This window comes from Fukomys damarensis, unplaced genomic scaffold (genome assembly GCF_012274545.1).
Source record: "Fukomys damarensis isolate Sample0158 unplaced genomic scaffold, DMR_v1.0_HiC HiC_scaffold_23, whole genome shotgun sequence".
NCBI lineage: Eukaryota > Metazoa > Chordata > Mammalia > Rodentia > Bathyergidae > Fukomys > Fukomys damarensis.
Genome location: NW_022900935.1, coordinates 53,862,844 through 53,882,978, shown reverse-complemented (window position 1 = coordinate 53,882,978; position 20,135 = coordinate 53,862,844). Strand labels below are relative to the sequence as shown.

At 36.3% G+C, this 20,135-nt stretch overlaps 1 protein-coding gene across 3 annotated transcripts in view; it reads left to right on the top strand.

Annotated features, from left to right (window-relative positions):
- The window catches only part of Abca6 (ATP binding cassette subfamily A member 6), a 55,799-nt gene extending 40,819 nt beyond the window's left edge, over positions 1–14,980 (top strand). For 2 of the 3 annotated variants that reach the window (XM_010640572.3, XM_010640573.3), the window contains exons 26-39: positions 772–891; positions 2,812–2,889; positions 5,202–5,293; positions 6,036–6,156; positions 6,714–6,831; positions 8,079–8,170; positions 8,578–8,750; positions 9,243–9,318; positions 9,390–9,484; positions 11,139–11,258; positions 11,447–11,587; positions 12,846–12,925; positions 13,815–13,870; positions 14,004–14,979. In XM_010640572.3, the coding sequence (XP_010638874.1) occupies positions 772–891; positions 2,812–2,889; positions 5,202–5,293; positions 6,036–6,156; positions 6,714–6,831; positions 8,079–8,170; positions 8,578–8,750; positions 9,243–9,318; positions 9,390–9,484; positions 11,139–11,258; positions 11,447–11,587; positions 12,846–12,925; positions 13,815–13,870; positions 14,004–14,105 (1,464 nt within the window). In that variant the 3' untranslated portion in view covers positions 14,106–14,979. Of the gene's footprint in view, positions 1–771; positions 892–2,811; positions 2,890–5,201; positions 5,294–6,035; positions 6,157–6,713; positions 6,832–8,078; positions 8,171–8,577; positions 8,751–9,242; positions 9,319–9,389; positions 9,485–11,138; positions 11,259–11,446; positions 11,588–12,845; positions 12,926–13,814; positions 13,871–14,003 lie in introns of all 3 variants that reach the window. The other variant, XM_010640574.3, reaches the window with a different exon arrangement.
- Positions 14,981–20,135: the final 5,155 nt, after the last annotated feature.

The window sequence follows — 20,135 nt, the reverse complement described above, 5'->3', positions numbered from 1 at the left end:
ATGTGTATATATATATATATACATATATATATATATGTGATATAAATTTCCCAACAAATATTATTCAGCCGTGGGAAGAATAAAATCCTGTCATTTACAGCAATCTGGAAGGATCTGTAGGATATTGTGCGAAATAAGCCAGACCCAGAGATACAAACATCACATATTCTCTATTATGTATGAAAGCTTAAAAATTTGATGAATAGTTACTATGAGAGGTCAGGAAGGACGAGGAGGAAGGAAATATAACATACAATTGACTACAGGTACGAAAACACAGAAAAAATAATTTCTGGTGTTCCATAGCGCAGTGGGAGGGCTATAGTTCACTGTATCCTCTCCTAATTTTATGAAGATCCTAGAAGAGAGGAGTTCAGAAGCTCCAAAATAAATGATAGGGAGAGAGAAACTGTTTATACCGGCCGGGAGTGTAGCTCAGCATGCATGAGTCCCTAGGTTCAATACTCAGCATAGAGAGGAGACAAGCAGGGGAGGCCAGAATCACAACAAACACATTAATTTGTACGGGTAATATGTTAAACATTAAAAAAATAATTTTCTGTTGGGAAATTAAAGATCATGAACATTCTCATTAGCAAAACTCTTCCTTCCCTTTTCTTTCTGGAAGGGGAAATCGTGACGGCCGGGAAGATACACCTGCACATGGGAGAATTGTGATTTGCATGCTAAGAATGCCTGCATCTTAAATGTTTTCTCACTTCTTAGTGAGCTGAGTATGTCTGGTGCAAACTGTGTGGACTTGCCTTATAGGTCTTGACCGTCACATTCACCCTCTTCCTATTTGGACACTTCTACCTAGGTGAAATCATTTCTAGCATGGTATTTGTTCCTTTATTCACCTTGGGTGCATTCCAGCTCTTCTTGGTAAAGGTAAGATACTAAAACTGTGTTGTTCATTTTGAGTATGTAGCCTATTGAAGTGCTTCATGCAGACCTGTGGAGGTAGACAGTGATAACAAATAAAGTGATGATTTCTTTGTGGCGATTAAAATGTTCTAAATTTGAATGGTGACAATAATGTCACAGCTCTACAAACTTACAACGCATCCTAAATTGTACCTTGTAAATGGGTAAATTTACAGAAGCTGAACCGACTCTGATCAGTTTGGAGTTTTCCTGTCCATTCTTTAAGGTTGTGGAAAACAAGTCTCATTGTTGTTATTCCTAGTTTATAGATGACTCAGGTCTTTTCATAATACTTTTATGGCCTTCAATGCCCATAATTCTCAGACCCATCCAGTGAGATAGGTTTTAAAACTAGTACTATGTTCACTGGTGAAACAGGATCACAATGAAAATTGTACCTCCTAAAGCTGTGAAAAAAAGAGCTTTTCCCTATGCACTCTGCAAAATACAGTTACTGTTAAATGCTACTCAAATCTCATAGCAGATCAACAGAGCTTTCTAGTTCAGTCAGTACTTATTATCCACTGGGAGGGTAAACTTACATACAGTGCCATTCACTTATTCAAAAGTGTGCATCAAACACTGTTCTGTGCTAGGTACTGCAATAGTAATTAGGGTTACCTGAAGATAGCACAGTCCTTCCTTTCATAGAACTTCACAGTACCTTCTTTCATAGAAGACAAAGATCAACCTCAAGCAAACGAATACAGTGAGCTTACAGATTACAAAGAAGCAGAGCATAGTAACACACACTTGTAATCCTGACACTCTCAGAGGCTGAGGCAGGAAGATCACAAGTTCCAGTTCAGCCTGGCAACTTAGAGCCTAAGGCAGATCCTGTCTCAAAATTACTAAAAAAAAAAACCAAAAAACAAACAAACAAAAAAAAACTTTTAAAATGGCTGGGGATGTAGCTTAGCAGGAAGGCTCTGGGTTAAGTCCCCAGTATTGGAGGGAAAATCCCACACAAAAAAAACAAGAAACAAAAACTAAAGTTACACTGGAAGGCAAAGAGGGCACGGTGCCAGGGGGCCAAGGGAGAACCTACAATGCATAGTGGTTGCACCCAGAGAGCCAGAGTTCTGGGGAAGTGAACTGTAAATACATTCCTGAAGGATAAGTAAGAATGAATTAGTGGTAGAGTGAGAGAGGAGGAAAGCATGCTCTGCAGAGTGGGAGCAAAGGCAGGAAAGACCTTGAAACACTCAAGCAGCAGAGTATGATTCAAGCGGAGAGAACAGCTCAGTCAAGAATACATTCTGAAATGATCTTAAAGAAAGTAAGGCGGGCTTCATTAATCGTGTTCTTAGAGAACTGGGAAAATCTGCCTGTAAAAATATTTTTCCACTGGCTGAGGAATGACTGGCTTTCTTGATTATAAACATCCCTTTGCTTAGAACATGTTCCCTCTAAAATGTGAGTAGACTTTCACAGGTTGAATAAATTAATTTCAACCTGTACATATAATTTAGGAGGGATGAGTGACATTTCAAATGAGCCGATGAAGAAAGAATAACATGATAGAGCTACTAACGGTGGGAAGGTAGTCATCATACAGGTGAGAACAGGCTTGTGTGGAACACAGAACGAATAATTTAACTCCCAGAAGTTTTTCCAAATGACAGCACCTCTCTGCTATGCTTTCATCAAAGGCTTTGGTTTTTTAAAAAAATACTTTTTTAAAATAGAAGAAAGGAATAGATATAGGCTACTTGCTCATTGAGAAATAGTAAAAATTAAGTGGAAGGCTGCCCTTCTTTGTAGAGAATTTGTCACCAGCACACACAAAGAAATTGTGAAATAGTCCAGATGGGAAATTTGATATTATTATATGTATATCATAAAACCAATTAATTTTCATTTAGGCTTTTTTTGTCTTTTCAGAGATTCCAAGACTACAACGAAAAATTTAATGATGTAAATTTTAACTTGAGTGGAGTTGATCTTCTAGTATGCCTAATAGTAAGAGGAGTTTCTATCTTACTGCATATTCTTTTGGATGGCTATCATTTATGATAATGATTTTATATTTCTTGTTTAAGGTGTACCAACTCTGAAAGCGCTTTAAATATGACATCAGACATGCTTTAAACCCTAGAGACACTTTTTATAAGTAGAAATAGAATGTGTAAGTCCAGAATTCAATATAAAATTAATTTTTCTTTGTTTGTTCTCTTTACTACCTCCCGCTGAATTTGAGAAAGCTTTAAAAGTGCAGATAAGCTGGGCCTAGTAGCACACATCTGTAATTCCAATAGTTGGGAGGCTGAGACAGGAGGATCATCATGAGTTCAAGGTCAGCCTGAGCTACACAGTGAATTCAAGGCCAGCCTGAACTACATCATGAGACCCTGTCTCAAAAAAGAAAAAAACAAAAACAAAATGCAGATGCACTATAAATAAAATCTTTTGAATTATGGATAAAAAGGTAAGAGGTAAATTAGAAAGTTATTGGTATACTTAGGCCAAACAAAACTATTGTCTTTAAATACTATTGCCAGAACTTTTTCTAGACCTAAAAGCAAAATCAGAAGTCTCTAACATCATAGAGTTCATATCCTGATGGAATTAGGTAGAAAACAAACTAAATAAATGATACATACTGTGTTAGATGGGTGATCAGGAAGGCTGGGAGAAGAATAGTTCAGAAAGAGGTGGCAATAATGATCCTGGCATGTTCCAGGCTCATCCTGGAGGCCTGTATGATTTTCTCAGAGTTAGCAAGACTACTATCTAGAATATATAAAGGACTTGAAACAGTCAGACCTCCCAAATTTAGAGACCCAGTCCACAAAGGGACGCCTGAAACGAGCAGACATTTCTCAGAACAAGAAGTAGAAATAGCAAATAAACATAGGAAAATACATTCAGCATCACTGGTCATTTGTGAAATGCAAATGAAAATGACGCTGAGATTCCACTGCACCCCAGAAAGAGTGGCTGCTATCACGAAATCAACCGATAACAAATGCTGGCGGGGCTGCAGGGAAAGAGGAACCCTGCTCCATTGCTGGTGGGAGTGCAGACTGGTGCAACCACTGTGGAAAGCAGTATGGAGACACCTCAAAGAGTTAGGATTAGAGGCCCCATTTTATCCAGCTATTCCCCTGCTGGGCATCTTTCCAAAAGAATTTTAAAAATCATACCATAGTGATATATGCGCACCCATGTTTATAGCATCACAATTTGTCATAGCTAAAACTTGGAAGCAGCCCAATTGCCCATCAACTGGAGACTGGATAAAGAAAATGTTTTATATCTCTATATATCTCTGTATATCTACATATATCTATATATATAAAGTAGACTACTACTCAGCCATAAAAATGATAAATTAGAGACATTTATGGCTGAAGGGATGTACATTGAGACGATACCCTTAAGTATATAAATAGGACACACATGTATAAATACCAAATAGTTTCTCTAGTGTGAGAAACCGAAAGTATAAATAAGGACTAAAAGGTATAATAGATACTGTGAAATAGGAAGGAAAGGGACAAAGAGGAAGGGGAAATGGGAGGGGTGGGGAAAGGAAAGAAGGGAATGGAATCAATATTAGGAAATGAAAAATAGTGGAAGCAAAGTCTTTGTAGATAGGGAGGGAGGGCAAGTGTATGGGGAAAAAATAAAACCAAGATTGATTATGTAAAGGTACAAATTTCCAACAATGAATGCCATTATATTGTATATATTAAATGTACCAATAAAATTAATAAAAGTTTAAAAAGGTAAAAGAAGAGATGATTACAGAAGTAATGTGGTAACGTGGGCTTGGGGAAAGGGGCTACATAGCGTGTTTGGGGCCATTTTAAGGACTCTGATGCTAATTTGAGGGATGGGGGAACCCCTGAGGGTTTTAAGCAGAGTGACACGATCAGACTTCTATCTTGAAAGAACAGCTCTGGTTACTGTGATGAAGATACATTTGTAGGGCAAGAGGAGCAGAGGAAGAACAGGTGGGAATGCGTTGCAACAATCCAAGTGAGAAATAATGATCTGGACTTGGGTGGAGTAACACAGTATACCGAGGAGTAGTTGAGCCTTAGGTAAATTTAAAGATGGAACAGATAACACTTACTAACAGGTTGAACATGGGTTATGAGCAAAAGAAAGGAGACAGGTTTAGCTAAGTGAATTGGGACTGTATAGCTGAATCCTCAACTAATAAGAATTAATAATGTTATCTGAAGACAAAGCATCACCAATTTTCCTCAAATGTTTAAGTTATATTTGTGAACTTATATCTAAATTAAACTTTTTATTTTTCCTAGCCTTACTTTCAGGCTTTGCTATTCATTTTTGTTCTGAGATACATGGAACTAAAATATGGAAAGCAAGTGATACGAAAGGATCCTTTTTTCAGGTTGGGATAAATTTAATTTTGTATTTAATATCATATTTGAATATTCCTAGGTGGTAGTTATACAGTCAGCTTGTTAATATGGATTTACAATGTAATCAGTATAATGATTGGGAAGTTCCTGGCTTAGTGAAAAAAATAGGACTGTTGGGGAGAGTTCTTCTGCTAAGCACCTGAAAGAGACTTTATTTTCTCAAAAGTTGTAATGACTACACAAATATGCCATTGTTTCACCCAAGAGAGTATACATCTCTAAATAGAAGATATGCAGTGGAGTTGATTTACCAACAGAATTCAAGAGTACTCTGCAAGTAGAAAGACCCTGGAAAGAGTCCACAGTAAAAGATGCTGAAATAAATACCTGGTGTGATTTAGAGTGATAAAAGGAAACAAGAGGGACTTTAATTTTTAAGAGGAAGGATAGTATTTGCTGCTAACATTGAAAGAGTCAAAGATGCTTGATTGAATAATAATGAACACCAAGCCAAGGATTTAGCTCAGTGGTTCTGCTGCCTGCCTAGCAAGTGCAAGGTCCCAAATTTGATTGCCAGTACAAAAACAAAACAAAACAAAACACTAAGAAAGGGGTTCTGGTTAGTGAGGTGGGAGTTCTCAGCAAAAGCAGAAGCACTGTGGACAGAATAGTGGTCTATGGAAAGGAAGGACACTGGTAAAATCTTAGGGATACTGACTCACAATAGATTTTTGACAACTAGAAAGCCATTTCAATTCATTTTCTCCACAGAATTTCTCCCCATAGTCGAGATGCTCAAACAAATCCAGAAGAACCTGGAGATGAACACGAAGATGTTCAAGCAGAAAGAATAAGAACATCAACTGCTCTGACCACTTCAAACTTAGATGAGGTAGAAAAGCAAGTGATACAACAGATGTAACTGGAAATATCCAAGAATTGTCCTGAATAGAGTTTGATATTCTCATTCTCATTTTGAAAGCTTGGAGTTTGGTGCATTTTTAGTCCTTAAATAAGCAGGCATTTTTTTTTGGTGTCTTGGAGCTAAGAGAACACAAAACATAGTATTTTTATTCTACTTTTGACAAAATGAGGCTTCATAATTAGTGCTATAACTTAACGGATGTAAGATTTGTTATAGCAGGCTAAATAGAGATTAAGATTTTAAAGGATTATTCATTTATTTGATTCAGATGTTAGGATGTTTCCATGAGCTTGGATATGAACTGGATTCCACGAAACTATACAGTTTTGTCAGTCTATTTAGAAATAAGAGATGTTGTCTGTGCTGATGAATGCACACAGTATTTGGAACACACAGCATGGATTACCCCCAACTCAAAGTATGGTTTGTTTTATGACAAGATTGTGAAGGGTTCCAGTAGGGAGAACATAGGAACACAAAGTCTTAGAAACTTAAAAGGAAAATCATGCTGTCATTTCTCCTAGAAACCAACCATAATTGCCAGCTGTCTATACAAAGAATATGCAGGCCGGAAGAAAAACTGCTTTTCAAAGAGGAAGAAGAAAATAGCAACACGAAATATATCTTTCTGTGTGAATAAAGGTTTGGAGTGATCAGTTTTTAAATTAATCATTATATTTAGATACACTCATTGAAAATTTGTTATAGGTGACATTTTCCTTGCTGAAGCTTTCCTTTACTGAGTCACCTAACATTTTTTTTCAGTGTGTCGGGGACTCTTGTAGGGTCTGGAAACACAGTTATGGAGATAATAAGCACACTTTCTTTTCTCATGGATTTTGTATACAAGGAGGGGATCCATAAATAAAAATAACGGATCAAAAAAAATGTCAGGAATTAAATAAGCTTAGTGTGGAACACTGAAACACGTGAAATGACGTGAGTGCTCAGAATCAGGGAAGGCCTCACCTGAGCAGTGACATTTCAGCCAATGTCTGTATGATACTAAAGTGCTGATTATGTGAGCGTTAAGAGATAAGAGCACCCGGGTGCAAGAGACAATTAGGACAGGGACCCAGGCTTTCGCATCGCGTTTGGAAAGGTTGCAGTCTACAAATGGAAGAAATGGAGTCCATGAAGTGGCCGGGGCTACACTAGAAATAGCTTTTATTTTCCAGGAGTGAGTATTGAATCTGGAACGTTCACACTGAGCTACCTACCCAGCTCTTTTTATTTTGAGACAGCGTTTTACTAAGTTTCTAAATTGCCCAGATTAATCTCACACTTGCAGTTCTCCTGCCTTAACCTCCCAGGGTGTGGGATTACAGGCGTGTACCACTATGCCCAGCTAGGAGCAGCACTTTAAAACAGCAAAACATTTGCATTTACACCAAGGTAGTGGAACGCCTTTGGAGAGTGTTTCGCAGGTTTGTGTTCTCTTTTAATTTATATTTTGAAAAGATTACGTACTCGGTACTATTTTGTTCACAAATGTGGGTGGGGGCAGTTTACATCAGTTCACGTGAAAGGTCGTGGTAGCCTCGGCCCAGGTAGTTGAATCTGAGTTCCTAGTTTTAGGAGTCCTTTACCTGTATAGTCTACATCAACCATCTACTATAGAACACAATGTGGGCACATTTTTAACTGCAACAAGAAATTTGGAGAAAAAAGGACAGCTGTCATAACATCAAATTCATAAGCTTTTTTGCTAATATTTGATACAGTTACAATAATTGATTTTTAATGACATAGGTTATATATTTATGTTATAAATTTTAAAATGTCACTAACCGAGGAGTACATAGATCTCTGAAGACATCAGTGAAGAAACGAGTTAATGTAAGTCAATATTTCACTTCAATTTTGATAATCTGATTCTTCTCTTTCAGGTGAAATTTTTGGTTTGCTAGGACCCAATGGTGCTGGTAAAAGTTCCTGTATTAGAATGATAGCTGGAATCACAAAGCCAACGGCTGGAGAGGTACTGGAAAACAAAGAAATGATTTGTGTTCCCAAAACAGAAGTTTCATTATAAATATAGGCCATATAAAACTATACTGTCATCTTTGGTTAAAATTATTTTTTACTTTTATTACTTTTGCTGGGCATTTAAAAGTCTGTAACAGGAATTGGAGTGTGACCCAGCAGCCTCATACAGCTTCTCGGGAATCACCTGTGCTGATTAGGTCCCTGTTTTTCCTCATATGTAAGACAACGATTTTCAGTTAGTAGACTCCATCATGTCTTCTCATAAACATCAAGCAATTTCTATGAGATTTCTTTGATTCTCTAACACCTTAGGCCTGAAAAGCTGTATGTCAGTGTTCTTGATCAGTTTGCCTTTGGAGAAAAGGCTACCTTTGTTTCTAAAGCCTTTTTACTTTGTAGGTGGAACTGAAAGGAGGCAGTTCAGTTTGCAGTGACCAGGACATGCTCAGGTGCCTGGGATACTGTCCTCAGGAGAATGTGATGTGGCCTAGGCTGACGATGAAAGAACATCTGGAGGTGTATGCCGCTGTGAAAGGGCTGAGGAAGGGCGTCGCTGCCATTATCATTTCACGGTACAGAGAAGTCCTGTGAATGCTTTGTGTCCAGAGGCAGGGAGGCCCTACTACTGGTGATGAATTCACTAATAAACAATGCATAGAAGAAAAGCATTTTCACCTTTTCAGAGTGTTGGTAGAAGAAGGATGGGGAACCAGAAGAAGACCTGATTTCCTGCATCCTGAATGGGGAAACTTTAAAAAAGAGACTGCATAAAATAACTGAGAAGGAATAAGCAAATGAATAATCACAAGTTTCCATTTTCTAATAAGTTGGAAATGGAATAACCATCCATTTTCAGCTTCTTATTCAGAATTCCAGTTTTTATTTAAAAATTTTTGTGAGGTAAAAAATTTGTCCTGCTCCAAATTTGTTTTTTTCTTTCTATCTGTGATTTGGAGCTTCGAGGGTAATACTATCAAGCTTTCCTTTTCAGTGTTACAATTCTGTGTGCCTGAGTTCTCCAAAAATTCTTTCTTGACCTGCTGTTCTCATCATGTTTCTGTCAGGTTACTGAATGCTTTCAAATTGCACGAGCATCTGGACCTTCCGGTTAGGAAGTTAACAGCAGGAACCACCAGAAAGGTATGTATAGGTTTTGATGCTGCTGAGGGCTGACATGGTATAGAAGTAAATGGGTTTTCTGTGCCTTGCAGCTGTGTTTTGTGCTGAGCATCCTGGGAGATTCACCTGTCCTGCTTCTGGATGAACCATCTACAGGCATAGATCCAACAGGGCAACATCAGATGTGGTGAGCATTGCCATAACCCACAGAGCCAGAGTGCAAACATTATATAAAGATTGATTTATAAATCAGTCTTGGAAAATTAACCTTCAAACCTGCAAGTTCCTGTGTGATCCAGTGGAGATTGCGTTAGTCAGCTTCTGTAGTTTGGATCTTAAATGTCAGTCAAAGGTTCAGGGATGGAAGGCTTAGTTTCCAGCCTGTGGTACTATTGAGAGTTGGTGGACTCTTTAGAAGGTAGCATATAGTGTAAGGAAGGTAGGTCTTTGGAGGCATGCCCTTATAAGAGACAGTGGGACTCTGGCCCTTCTGCTTGCCTCCTGGCTACCGGAAGAGGCAGTTTTGCTGCACCTTGTCCTCTCTCTCACCATGTTCTGCCTTTTCATAGGCCAAACCGAAGGAACCAACTGGCCATGGAATAAAACTATAAACCAAAACAAACCTTTCTTTTAAATCAATTCTTTCAGGTATTTTGTCACAATGGCAGAAAACTGATATATTAGTCATCACATCAGCTGCCGTTGCATTTTTACACTTGAGGTAATTAACGTGAAAAGAGAAAAGGTTTGCTTTGCCTACCAATTTTAGAGGTTGCTGTTCTGATCAGTTGGTCTGATCACAATGGGCCTGTGATGTCATGGTGGGAGCACCCAGCAGAGAAAAACTGGTTAACTCATGAGCCAGGGAACAAAGAAAAGAGGCACTGAGGCCTCATTGTCCCTTTAAGGATATGCCCCAAGACCAAAAGATCTCTTACTAAAAGATTCTACCATTCCACCATCTCTTAACAGCATGACCCAAGGGAACAAGCCTTTAATATAGAGGCCTTTAGGGGACATTCAAGCTCCAAAATATAGCAGAGACAATTCATATTACTAGGAAAACAAATATTTAACAAATAAATGATCTAATCTGCATCACAGTCCTATAGTACTTAGGCTTGAAAAAAATCTCTAAGTATTTTGTTGGAGTTTAAAGTATTTTAATTTGGAACACATTTAATTTTACCTTTTAATTATTGAAATGTCTAGAACTGTTTCCTTTTTCTTCCGCTGCTCTTGTTTCTAGAGACTATGAACTCACTGACATAATTTTCCCATCTCTTTTCTCCCTTTTGGTTAATCTGTGAAGTTTGCTTATCCAATTTTAGTTTTTTCTTCCTATTTTTTATTATCCATGAATTCCTCTTTGTACTAACAAAACCTCCAATTAGTTTCATATTTGCGGCTCTCCAATGTTTTTTTTCCAAGTTTAAAAAAAAACTTGTGCTTTGAGATTTTATACCAATGTAGAGAAGGTCACTTATAATCTATTAGAACCAACAGATCACTACTAAATTTCAACAGTAATGAATAGAAGGTCAAACTTGAAGACCCCTACCCACTTCATTCCCTTTTCCTCTCATTATTTCAAAGGAGACGTGAGGCAACATATCTATACATATTTCAGTTAGCATCTCAAAGGACAAGACAAATTTTTTAAACATTAATTAAAATACAATTAACACATCTAAAAATATTAAGCCTTTTCCTTATATTATCAAAAAGCTAGTCAGTACTTATATTTCCCTAGCATTTTTGAATTAGACTCTTAATAGTACTGGTTATTGTTCTGTACTTTTTTGTTTAAATACTATTAATTTCCCCTTGGCTCACTTCAGGCAAGCAATTCAGATGTCTGTTAAAAACACAGACCGGGCTGTCCTCCTGGTCACCCACTACCTGGCTGAGGCTGAGGCTCTGTGTGACCGCGTGGCCATCATGGTGTCTGGAAAGCTGAGGTGGGTATCTCTCCAAAGCCTGCATTTGACACTGCGAAATCCCCCCTGGAAAGGGCAAAAATCACTGTGCCCATCTAGAACCTGAATTTTGGGCTTTTTCACGGACATTCTTTCTACTACATTTGAAATTAATACGATAAAAAATAAAGGCGGTATTTTTTCCAACATGTTTTCCTTCCTGTCCATAGATGCATTGGCTCCATCCAACACCTGAAAAGAATTTTTGGCAAAGATTACATTCTAGAGCTGAAAGTAAAGGAACTTTCTCAAGTGCCTTTGGTTCACACCGCGATTCTGAAGATTTTCCCACAGGCTGCACAGCAGGAAAGGTGAAAAAAGCATTCTTGGCTATGGAGAAACATGGAGGATTTACCCTGTCAGTGTTTGTTTTACTCTCTGTGAAAATTCATGATGATTTGACTTTATAATAATAGATTGGGATCTCCAAATCTGATGCATTGAGTTTTCCACATTGTAAGAGATTTAGTAGCAACTCAGGAAGCTGTAACCCTATCCCATCACTATAGGAAACAGCAATCGAGATAGAGTCTCCCTTTAATAAAATGTCCATGCTCCAAAATGGAGAATGTAAAGGGCAGAGAGAGAGAGCATGGGGTAGGAGCAAGGCACATTTGTATATGTATGTTTGTGTACATCTCTGTGTTAATGGGGGAAGGCAAGGAGGTGGGACAGGAGCTGAATTTAAAATTTAGAACAAACACATCAAAGAAGGCACAAAGCTACTCTTTGCATTTTAGCACAATGTAAATACAATGAATTATCTACAGTATTAAATGTTAGGATGTGTAATTCACTCCATTTTCTTAGACCTTCGATGTCATAAACCCTAGAAGTGAATTTGATATTTGTGGGAAGATCGTGAACAGTAAGGTGTGAAGAGCAGGGGCTGATGGAAGAAATTAAGTCCTGGAGGTCTGGTGGAGCTCCAGGCCGTCAGAGAGCACCAGACTGTTTTTCGGGAGTAGGCTAAGAGTAGAACGTGAGGTTCTACAGCTGAAAGCTGTAACACATGGAAGCAAATGTCCCAAGTGGACGCTGGCTGTTCCTGAGAGGTCAGGAAGGTTCCCGAGTCCTCCCTCTTCAGCCATGCTCCCCGCTACCGCGTAGTTCTCTTCACAAGTGAGTTTTCAGGTGACAGGGCTGAACGTTCATTTCAGGTTACTTCCTGACTTGACTTAAACTAATCGGAGGGACTGGGTTAGAATATCTGTTTTCAACAAGTAAACAGTTTGTGTGAACTGAGAACATACAATTATGCTACATCATTATTAGATATGTCTGTAATAGTCAGATACCAGAAATCATTGAAATTTATTTCTATTGGTAAATAGTTTTGATTGCATATTTAAGTCATGCATTACTTTGTATCACTTTTATTTCTAAAAATAAAATTTTATTTATAAAACCAAATATCAATATTTTATATTTAAGTCATGCATTACTTTGTATCACTTTTATTTCTAAAAATAAAATTTTATTTATAAAAACAAATATCAATATTTATTTTGATGCTTGCCTTCTTTCCTTAGAGCTGAATATTGAATATGATTATTTTCCTATCCCCAGATATTCCTCCTGCTTGACGTATAAACTGCCAATAGGAGATGTTTACCCTTTATCTCAGGCATTTCACAAACTAGAAGAAGGTAAGAATGACCATGTTTAAATAAAACTTTTGAAAGATCATACTTGAATAATAATTTAAAAGAGATAATATATAATATATATGTGATATATTTTAAAATAGGCCCTAAAGGGCTTCAGAACTTTGCACTTACTAATTTCTTCTTTGTGCAGTTATTCCTAAATATCCAGGCTGCTTCTTCATTTTCTCAGGTTTCTGCTCAGTTATTGACTTAGCGTTAGAGCTGTTCCTGATGACCCTACAAACAAAAGTATGCAGCACTCTCTCATTTCTTTATCTGGTTTGGGTTTTCTCCATAGCTGCTTTAACCATTTATTTGATTATATATTTAATCATACATTTAATGTCCTTTCTCTTCCTCCTAGGATACAAACACAAAGACAAGTTTTGTTCTGTTTTCTTTGTCCTTCTTTTCCCAGCATCTAAAAGTGCTTCTCACATAAGATATTTTTTGTTTATAAATGATACATAAGACTAGGTGAATCTAGTGACAAATTTCATGCAGATTTCCCGCACAGAAGCCCAACAGAAACATAATATGACAGATGGATGTGCAGAATGGAGTCCTGGGTCCTTTCAGAGTGTGGGATGGGATGGACATCTTCATGCAGAAAATATATCATTCAGTGATGTCCCTCAAGGAGCACATACACTAAGCAACACAACACGTATTATCAAAAAATAATACAGACAGATCTTAACATCTAGGTGAATTAGATATGCATTCATATCAACTCTGTGACAATCATTGTTTCACCCTTCTGCCAAACGTGCTTGTTCAATTTATCTTCTATATTCACTAATAGCATGTACTTGTAATTTATATGACTGAAATGACTTTTGGTAATTCATTGTTAACGTCTACTCCTACTCTTTTCTTTTCTCCCCAGTGAAACATGGCTTCAGTCTGGAAGACTACAGCCTCTCTCAATGCACACTGGAAAAGGTGAGTCAACTCAGTAGGACTCTGCATTATCCATGTAAATTTCCCAGGAAAGCAGCACACATTTTTCCTGTTCATTTGGATGACAGTCAACAAAATGACAACTTCTTTTCCTTGTCCTTTGTCTCTCATTTAGGTATTCTTAGAGCTTTCTAAAGAGCAAGAGCTGGGAAATGTTGATGAAGAAGTGGATACAACCATGAGATGGAAGCTCCTTCCTCATTCTGATGAGCCTTAAAACCTCAGGGCTTAGTTATTCTTTGCTGATGTCCTATAGTCATACATTTTATGAAATTATTAATAATATGCATGATTTAAAAGATCATTTAATATCAGGATGTATTTTATATGTCTAGACAATAAATGAATAAATTTTAAAATTATTCTTCTTAGACTTAGGCAAGATAGAAATTGCATCATAAAAGCAATATAAAATATTAGTAAAGTCACCAAAGAGTTGAGCACTGTAAATTGTGGAAATAAATTATAAATTTAGCATTTTTGGAAATATGACTTTTTAATGATTTATGAAACATTCTCTTATTGAAATCATTGAAAAAAGTGAGAAATATATTTAGTAACCAGAAGCAGTGTGACTCCTTCACCTTGGTTTATGATATATCATTTTTATGGTTTTTTTTTTATATATAAACACAATGCAATATTCTTCTCCTGAAATCTTTCCAGAAATTAACATCCACAAGCGTTAGGAAACACTGAACTCACTAGTGAACAACCACATTGGAAAAACAATTCAAATATGCTTTTTTCTGAAATCAAGGGAGTCATTATAATATTTGCTCAAATTTTAAAATATTTAAATACTAATATTTAGTTCTTTGATTCCTCATAAATTCGTCAGTAGTTTTCTGTGTATTTGTGTTGTTTATGTTCATTTACCCCTTATATCTGTGTGTGTTCACATGCATGTATCTATACACACATCTTTTATGTGTCATACATTTCATTGTGTTTACATATCATTTTGTTGTTTTTTTCTTTGAAATTACCCATTTCATTCTGAATATCACCAGAAAAACTTTTGAAGACCAAATTTTTCAGTGATATATTGTATAACATCATTGTGTACTATATAACTCAAAAACATTTTTTATATTTACCGAAAAATGTATATAATGAAGAGAAATACAAAAATTAAATAAAATTGAATAAAAATATTTCTCCATATAAAAATTTCAACTCTCCTTCCTTTTTCATTGTAATGTAAAACATAGTTGTAGCCATTTAGCACAACATAATTTCTTAAATACATACACATATTCACTTTCATAACACTGAAATACTTCTAATTTCAAATTAATAGTATTGTTTCAGCTTTATAAATTTGGATTTTATTTTGTGTTAATTATTTATGTCATTTTCTCATTTATTTTTGTGCCTTAATCTTTTTCTTATCCATTTTATAAACTGTATGATTACATATTTTTCCAATATATTTTATATATACAGATTGGATATTCCAATATGAAAACCGAAATTCAAAATGTCCCTAACTCCAAAACTTTTTAAACATGAACATGACAACTATGGAAAATCCCCATCTGTTCTTATGTAATAGGTCACAGTCAAAACACAGGCTTACTACAAATGTTGTATGTAGTTGCTTTCAGGTCATGTGTATAAGGTATATATAAAACACAAGTGAACTTCATGTTTAAACTTTAGTACCAAAGCTAAGATATCTTATTATTTATGTTTAACTATTCAAAATCTAAAGATGTCTGAATCCTGAAATGCTTCTGGTGCTCAGCATTTATTATAAAGAATAATCAGGTTATATTTTCATTATATCTAAAGAGTTATACTTCCAAATCTATGATAAATGATGTATAGTTTACTCTTTACTCAGGAGCTGCAAGTAACTTATGAGAGGAAATTCATGTAATAATGAGAGTTGAATTTATTTAAATTATTTCTGGAATTCAGGCAACAAATTCTGTCTTGTTCAAATATATAACATTGCAATCCATAGAATCATTTCACTAGTGGTTACATGTAGCAATATGTTACAGTATGACAATTCTTTGCTTATGTTCTTTATACATTTTTCTTTAAAATCTGGGGCATATGACTATTTAAAAATATTAAATGACATATTTTGCTAAAACCATCAAATCTAGTTATTTTTGAGGGTATTGGTGGGCTTTTATAAAATTATGTCTAAAGGCAGATGAACTGATACAAGAAGAGATTAGAATAAAACAAAAGAAAGAATAAAAATGGTGAAAGAACTGTACTATCTCCAAGTCTACTATAGACAAGCTTTATACTGGTTTTATTTTCTGCTTTACTAATGTAGTCGTTCTCAAAGAGGCTGACCACTGAGTAGAGTATCACCAACTCTCTTCTCCAGTGACTGGCTTCCCTTTGACTTTGATCAACATAATAGGAAGAAGGCCCAGAAGATGGGAGTATGAAAGACGAGAGAGGTCAGAGTATTTTGCTTCAGCCTCTAGAAGTGGATAGTTTTCTAGGCCTACAGCTTTTGCCCTGGTCCAGTTGCATCCAATGCTCTGACCCCTGGAGGGTCTCGCTCTCACTCTAGTGCACACTCAGCCTCCAGCAAGCAACTCATCCAGATTACTTTTGAATGTTTTCGTCCTAGTGGCTTCTGCTCCAGGTAAGATGATCTTGTCTCTGAGTCTGCATTCAATTGTTTGGATGGATTTTAATGTCGTAGCATGCCTTGAAAGTTCAAGTCTCGATGAGTCTAAGAAACACCGTCAATTTTCAGTTTTAGATTTTTTTTCTTATTGTAAGTAATGAAATGATGACTTCCAAGCTTTTTCCATGTTACAGATAAAGGAAACTGAATTCTAAAATATCAAGGCTTTTTAACTAATTAAACTTGAAAATTAAATGCCCACCTGGGTCTGGGTTTGCCCCCTGCGTACTGGGTAGTGCATTTTTAAAGTTAACCAGCACCTCTGCCCTCATCTTGAACTATAAGATTTCTGGGAAACTTAGCTCCAATCATACCTCTCTCCAGTATAATTGCTTTTTAATATTTTAGCTCTTCATTATGTTTATTCTTTCCTGCAAAAATTCATTATCATTATCTGTTTGTTGCTGTCAATATGTACTTAGTTTATGAATACATTTATTAGTGCTTAGATTCCAACTATTTCCTTATGAACTCAATTTCTTTTCTACTTTTTCAAATTTATATTTTTATTGGTAAAAGTTTCTAGTACATACTGGTTATATTCCTTGTGAGGAGTTGGTACACACACATAACACACCCTAATTCTTTTTTGGGGGGGGTACCGGGGGTCAAACTCGGGTCCTTGCACTTGCGAAGCAGGCAGTGGCACCACTGAGTTAAATCTCCATCAACATCCTAATTCTTTTTACTTTCCCTTCCTTTCCCCACTGTCTCTGCTCCCTCTATCTTTTGGTCCCCTTTCCTTTCCCAAGAGATCTATCTCTCTGTTTTGTAATATATCTCTCTATATTTTTTCTCATTAAATTGTTTATACTTTGAGTTTCCCATTTAAGAGAAACCATGTGACGTTTGAGCATGCATGTCTGATTTACTTCACTTCTTGAACTTTAGTGATTAGTAGCTCTTACAGAGATACCTAGGAAAGAGAAATCTCAGGTTTTTTTTTTTAAGATGTATTTATTTTATTCTTACGGCATATCATTCAGTCTGTGCCAAACCAACTCAAAATTTGCCGGCTTAAAAGACTATATTTTATTTTAACTGTGTTTTCTTTTTTATTTCCAGCATCTGGATATTTATTTTTACCCGTGAATTTGATCTTTTTATTGTATCTTCCTCTTTTTTGTGTGTGTCTTTGATGAGAAAGGAGTCACATTAGCATAGTCTGGCAATTCATAAGAATATTGCTGCTGTGTTTTAAAGTCACACTGTATTATTTTGGAGCAGATGATAATTTCAACTTTTTAAGTTTTATACTGAGTACACTAGAAAACTGCAAAAATATTCCAAAAGTTTGTCCTGATGCTGCTGTGTTGATTTCAAGTAACTCAGCTTGTTTGATAACTGTGTTATTTTCCCTTGCTCATATTATGCATTTTTCTTGATAAGACTTTCTTTCATTTTCAATAGCATCGATGCCTTTCTTAATCAATGATTGACAACTTTTAAAATATATTTTTGAGCCATCAGTTCAGAGACAAATTTTCCTGTTGATTTAAGTGGCAGCAAGATTAAGAGTTTGTTAAAAAAAAGAAAAAAGAAAGAAAAAGCCGGGCGTGGTGGTGCACGCTTTTCAGCACTCAGGAGACTGAGGCAGGAGGATCGCTATGAGTTAAAGACCAACCTGGGCTACATGGTGAGTTCCAGGTCAGTCTCAACTACATAGTGAGACCCTGTCTCAAAAAACAACAACAACAAACAAACAAACAAAAAGAGTTTGTAGCATTGAGGTAGGATAGAAAAAATAAAAGCCAGGTAGAAATGAGAGAAAAAAATTGAGACTTTAAAAGTGAAATTTTAAGAAATAGTGTAGCTTCAAGACACAAAAGTTACTCAAGTCTTTTTCCATTCCAGGAAACTCAATCAAATTGTAACATTTTCCCCTCAAAGGTCCTTTTGTTATAGGAAAGATATTAGAACTCCAAATGATATAGGGGAAATATTATAACTCCCAACCTGTTAGATATCGTACATTGAGTTGTGTTCCCCAAAACTGAAGAATGAATTCTAAGGAACAAGGGAGGTTAAGAGTAGTAGTTATGCCTTCATCTTGTGTCCAATCCACTTCCCTTTTATCTACTTTTGTTCCTTAGAAAGTGTTATTTGATTTCTTCTGAGTACTCAGTATTTTCCTCTCCACTTCCCCTTTAAAATTTCACTTTAGCAACAAAACATGAAACCAAAACCATTCACTTTGAATACCACCCAAATTTTATAAATAAGCTTCTAGAGAAAAAAAATGATTCTTTTCTTTCAAGCTCAAATATGCTAAAAATTTATCTTACAGGAGGAAAGAAGAGTAAAAGAAAGTCACTTAGAGAGATGGGCTGATTTTTTAAAAAAGCCAGAGTAATACAGTTTGAAATATGTCAACATTTAAGAATAATCACTAGTCGTTCAAAACATAGATCCAGAACTTTCTAGACAAGAAATGGAGGAAAGAGGAACTGGCAGAAAAGAACAGAGAAAACATGACTAGTGTAGAGATGGAGAAATGAAAAGCTGCAGGACAGTTGTGGCATCGCCATGCCTGCTAACACCTGACACAGAGTATCTCACTATCCTGCCTAGGCTGGTCTTGAATTTGTGGGCTCAAGTGATCCTCCTGTCTTGAGGCCTGAGGTAGAATAGAAGAAATAAAGATCGGTGAAAAAGGAGACAAGAAGAATCAGAATTTTGAAATTTTACTTACAAAAACCCTGAAGTTGCAGGACACAAAAGTGACTGAAGCCCAGTTTAAATGTTCCTCTTTCCTCCAAAGGTACAATAAGCCTGGGCCATGACATTTTATCTGTAAAGTGGCTTTTTTCATCCATTAATAGCCTACCTCTTTTACCTGTAAATTGTACTTCCTGGATCCTCAAGGAAGCTGTAGTATCGATGGGTCAATTTCAAACACTTGGAAATGGTTGGCATTTAGACACAGCCCGGCCCGCCAAAAGGATGATCCGGCAGAAGGTAGGAATAGGTGTCCTAGTCGTCCATCTTGAAAGCCCACACTTCTTGTTCTGGGAAGGGAGTCAGTGAAACTCCAATGTAATTCCACAAGTCAGGATGGTTTTGGAACCTCTTTGGGTCAATCCAGCAACAGTCTCGGCCTCCCAAGTTGGTACAGGGATGACAGTCTGATGACAACATCCAGATGACAACATCTGGCCAAGAAAAGGTTAATTTAAACAGAGAATAAAATAAAATGACTGGGTCCCAAGTTCGATCCCTGGAACCAAAAGTAAATAAATAAATATAAATAAAATGACTGGGAAAATGGGTTGCTCATCCTGTAGATTTACATTCTCCCCACAGAAAGTAAAACAATTGCAAACAATTTAAAAGAAAAATTAAATTATACTGTTTTAAGAAGCACCTTGTAGGCAGACAATAGTCAAAACATACCTGAAAATTATAAATAGAAATAAAAACGGAAGACAGGAATATATCTTACAAAGGATATTTTAAGGCAAAAACACATAAAACTGGACCATGTAGAATTTATTCATTTTATTTCTGGAAACAAAAACCGATTTTGGAGTGTATCTGAAAGACCCACATGCGGACATTGTAGCTGGGATTTAAGAAGGAGGA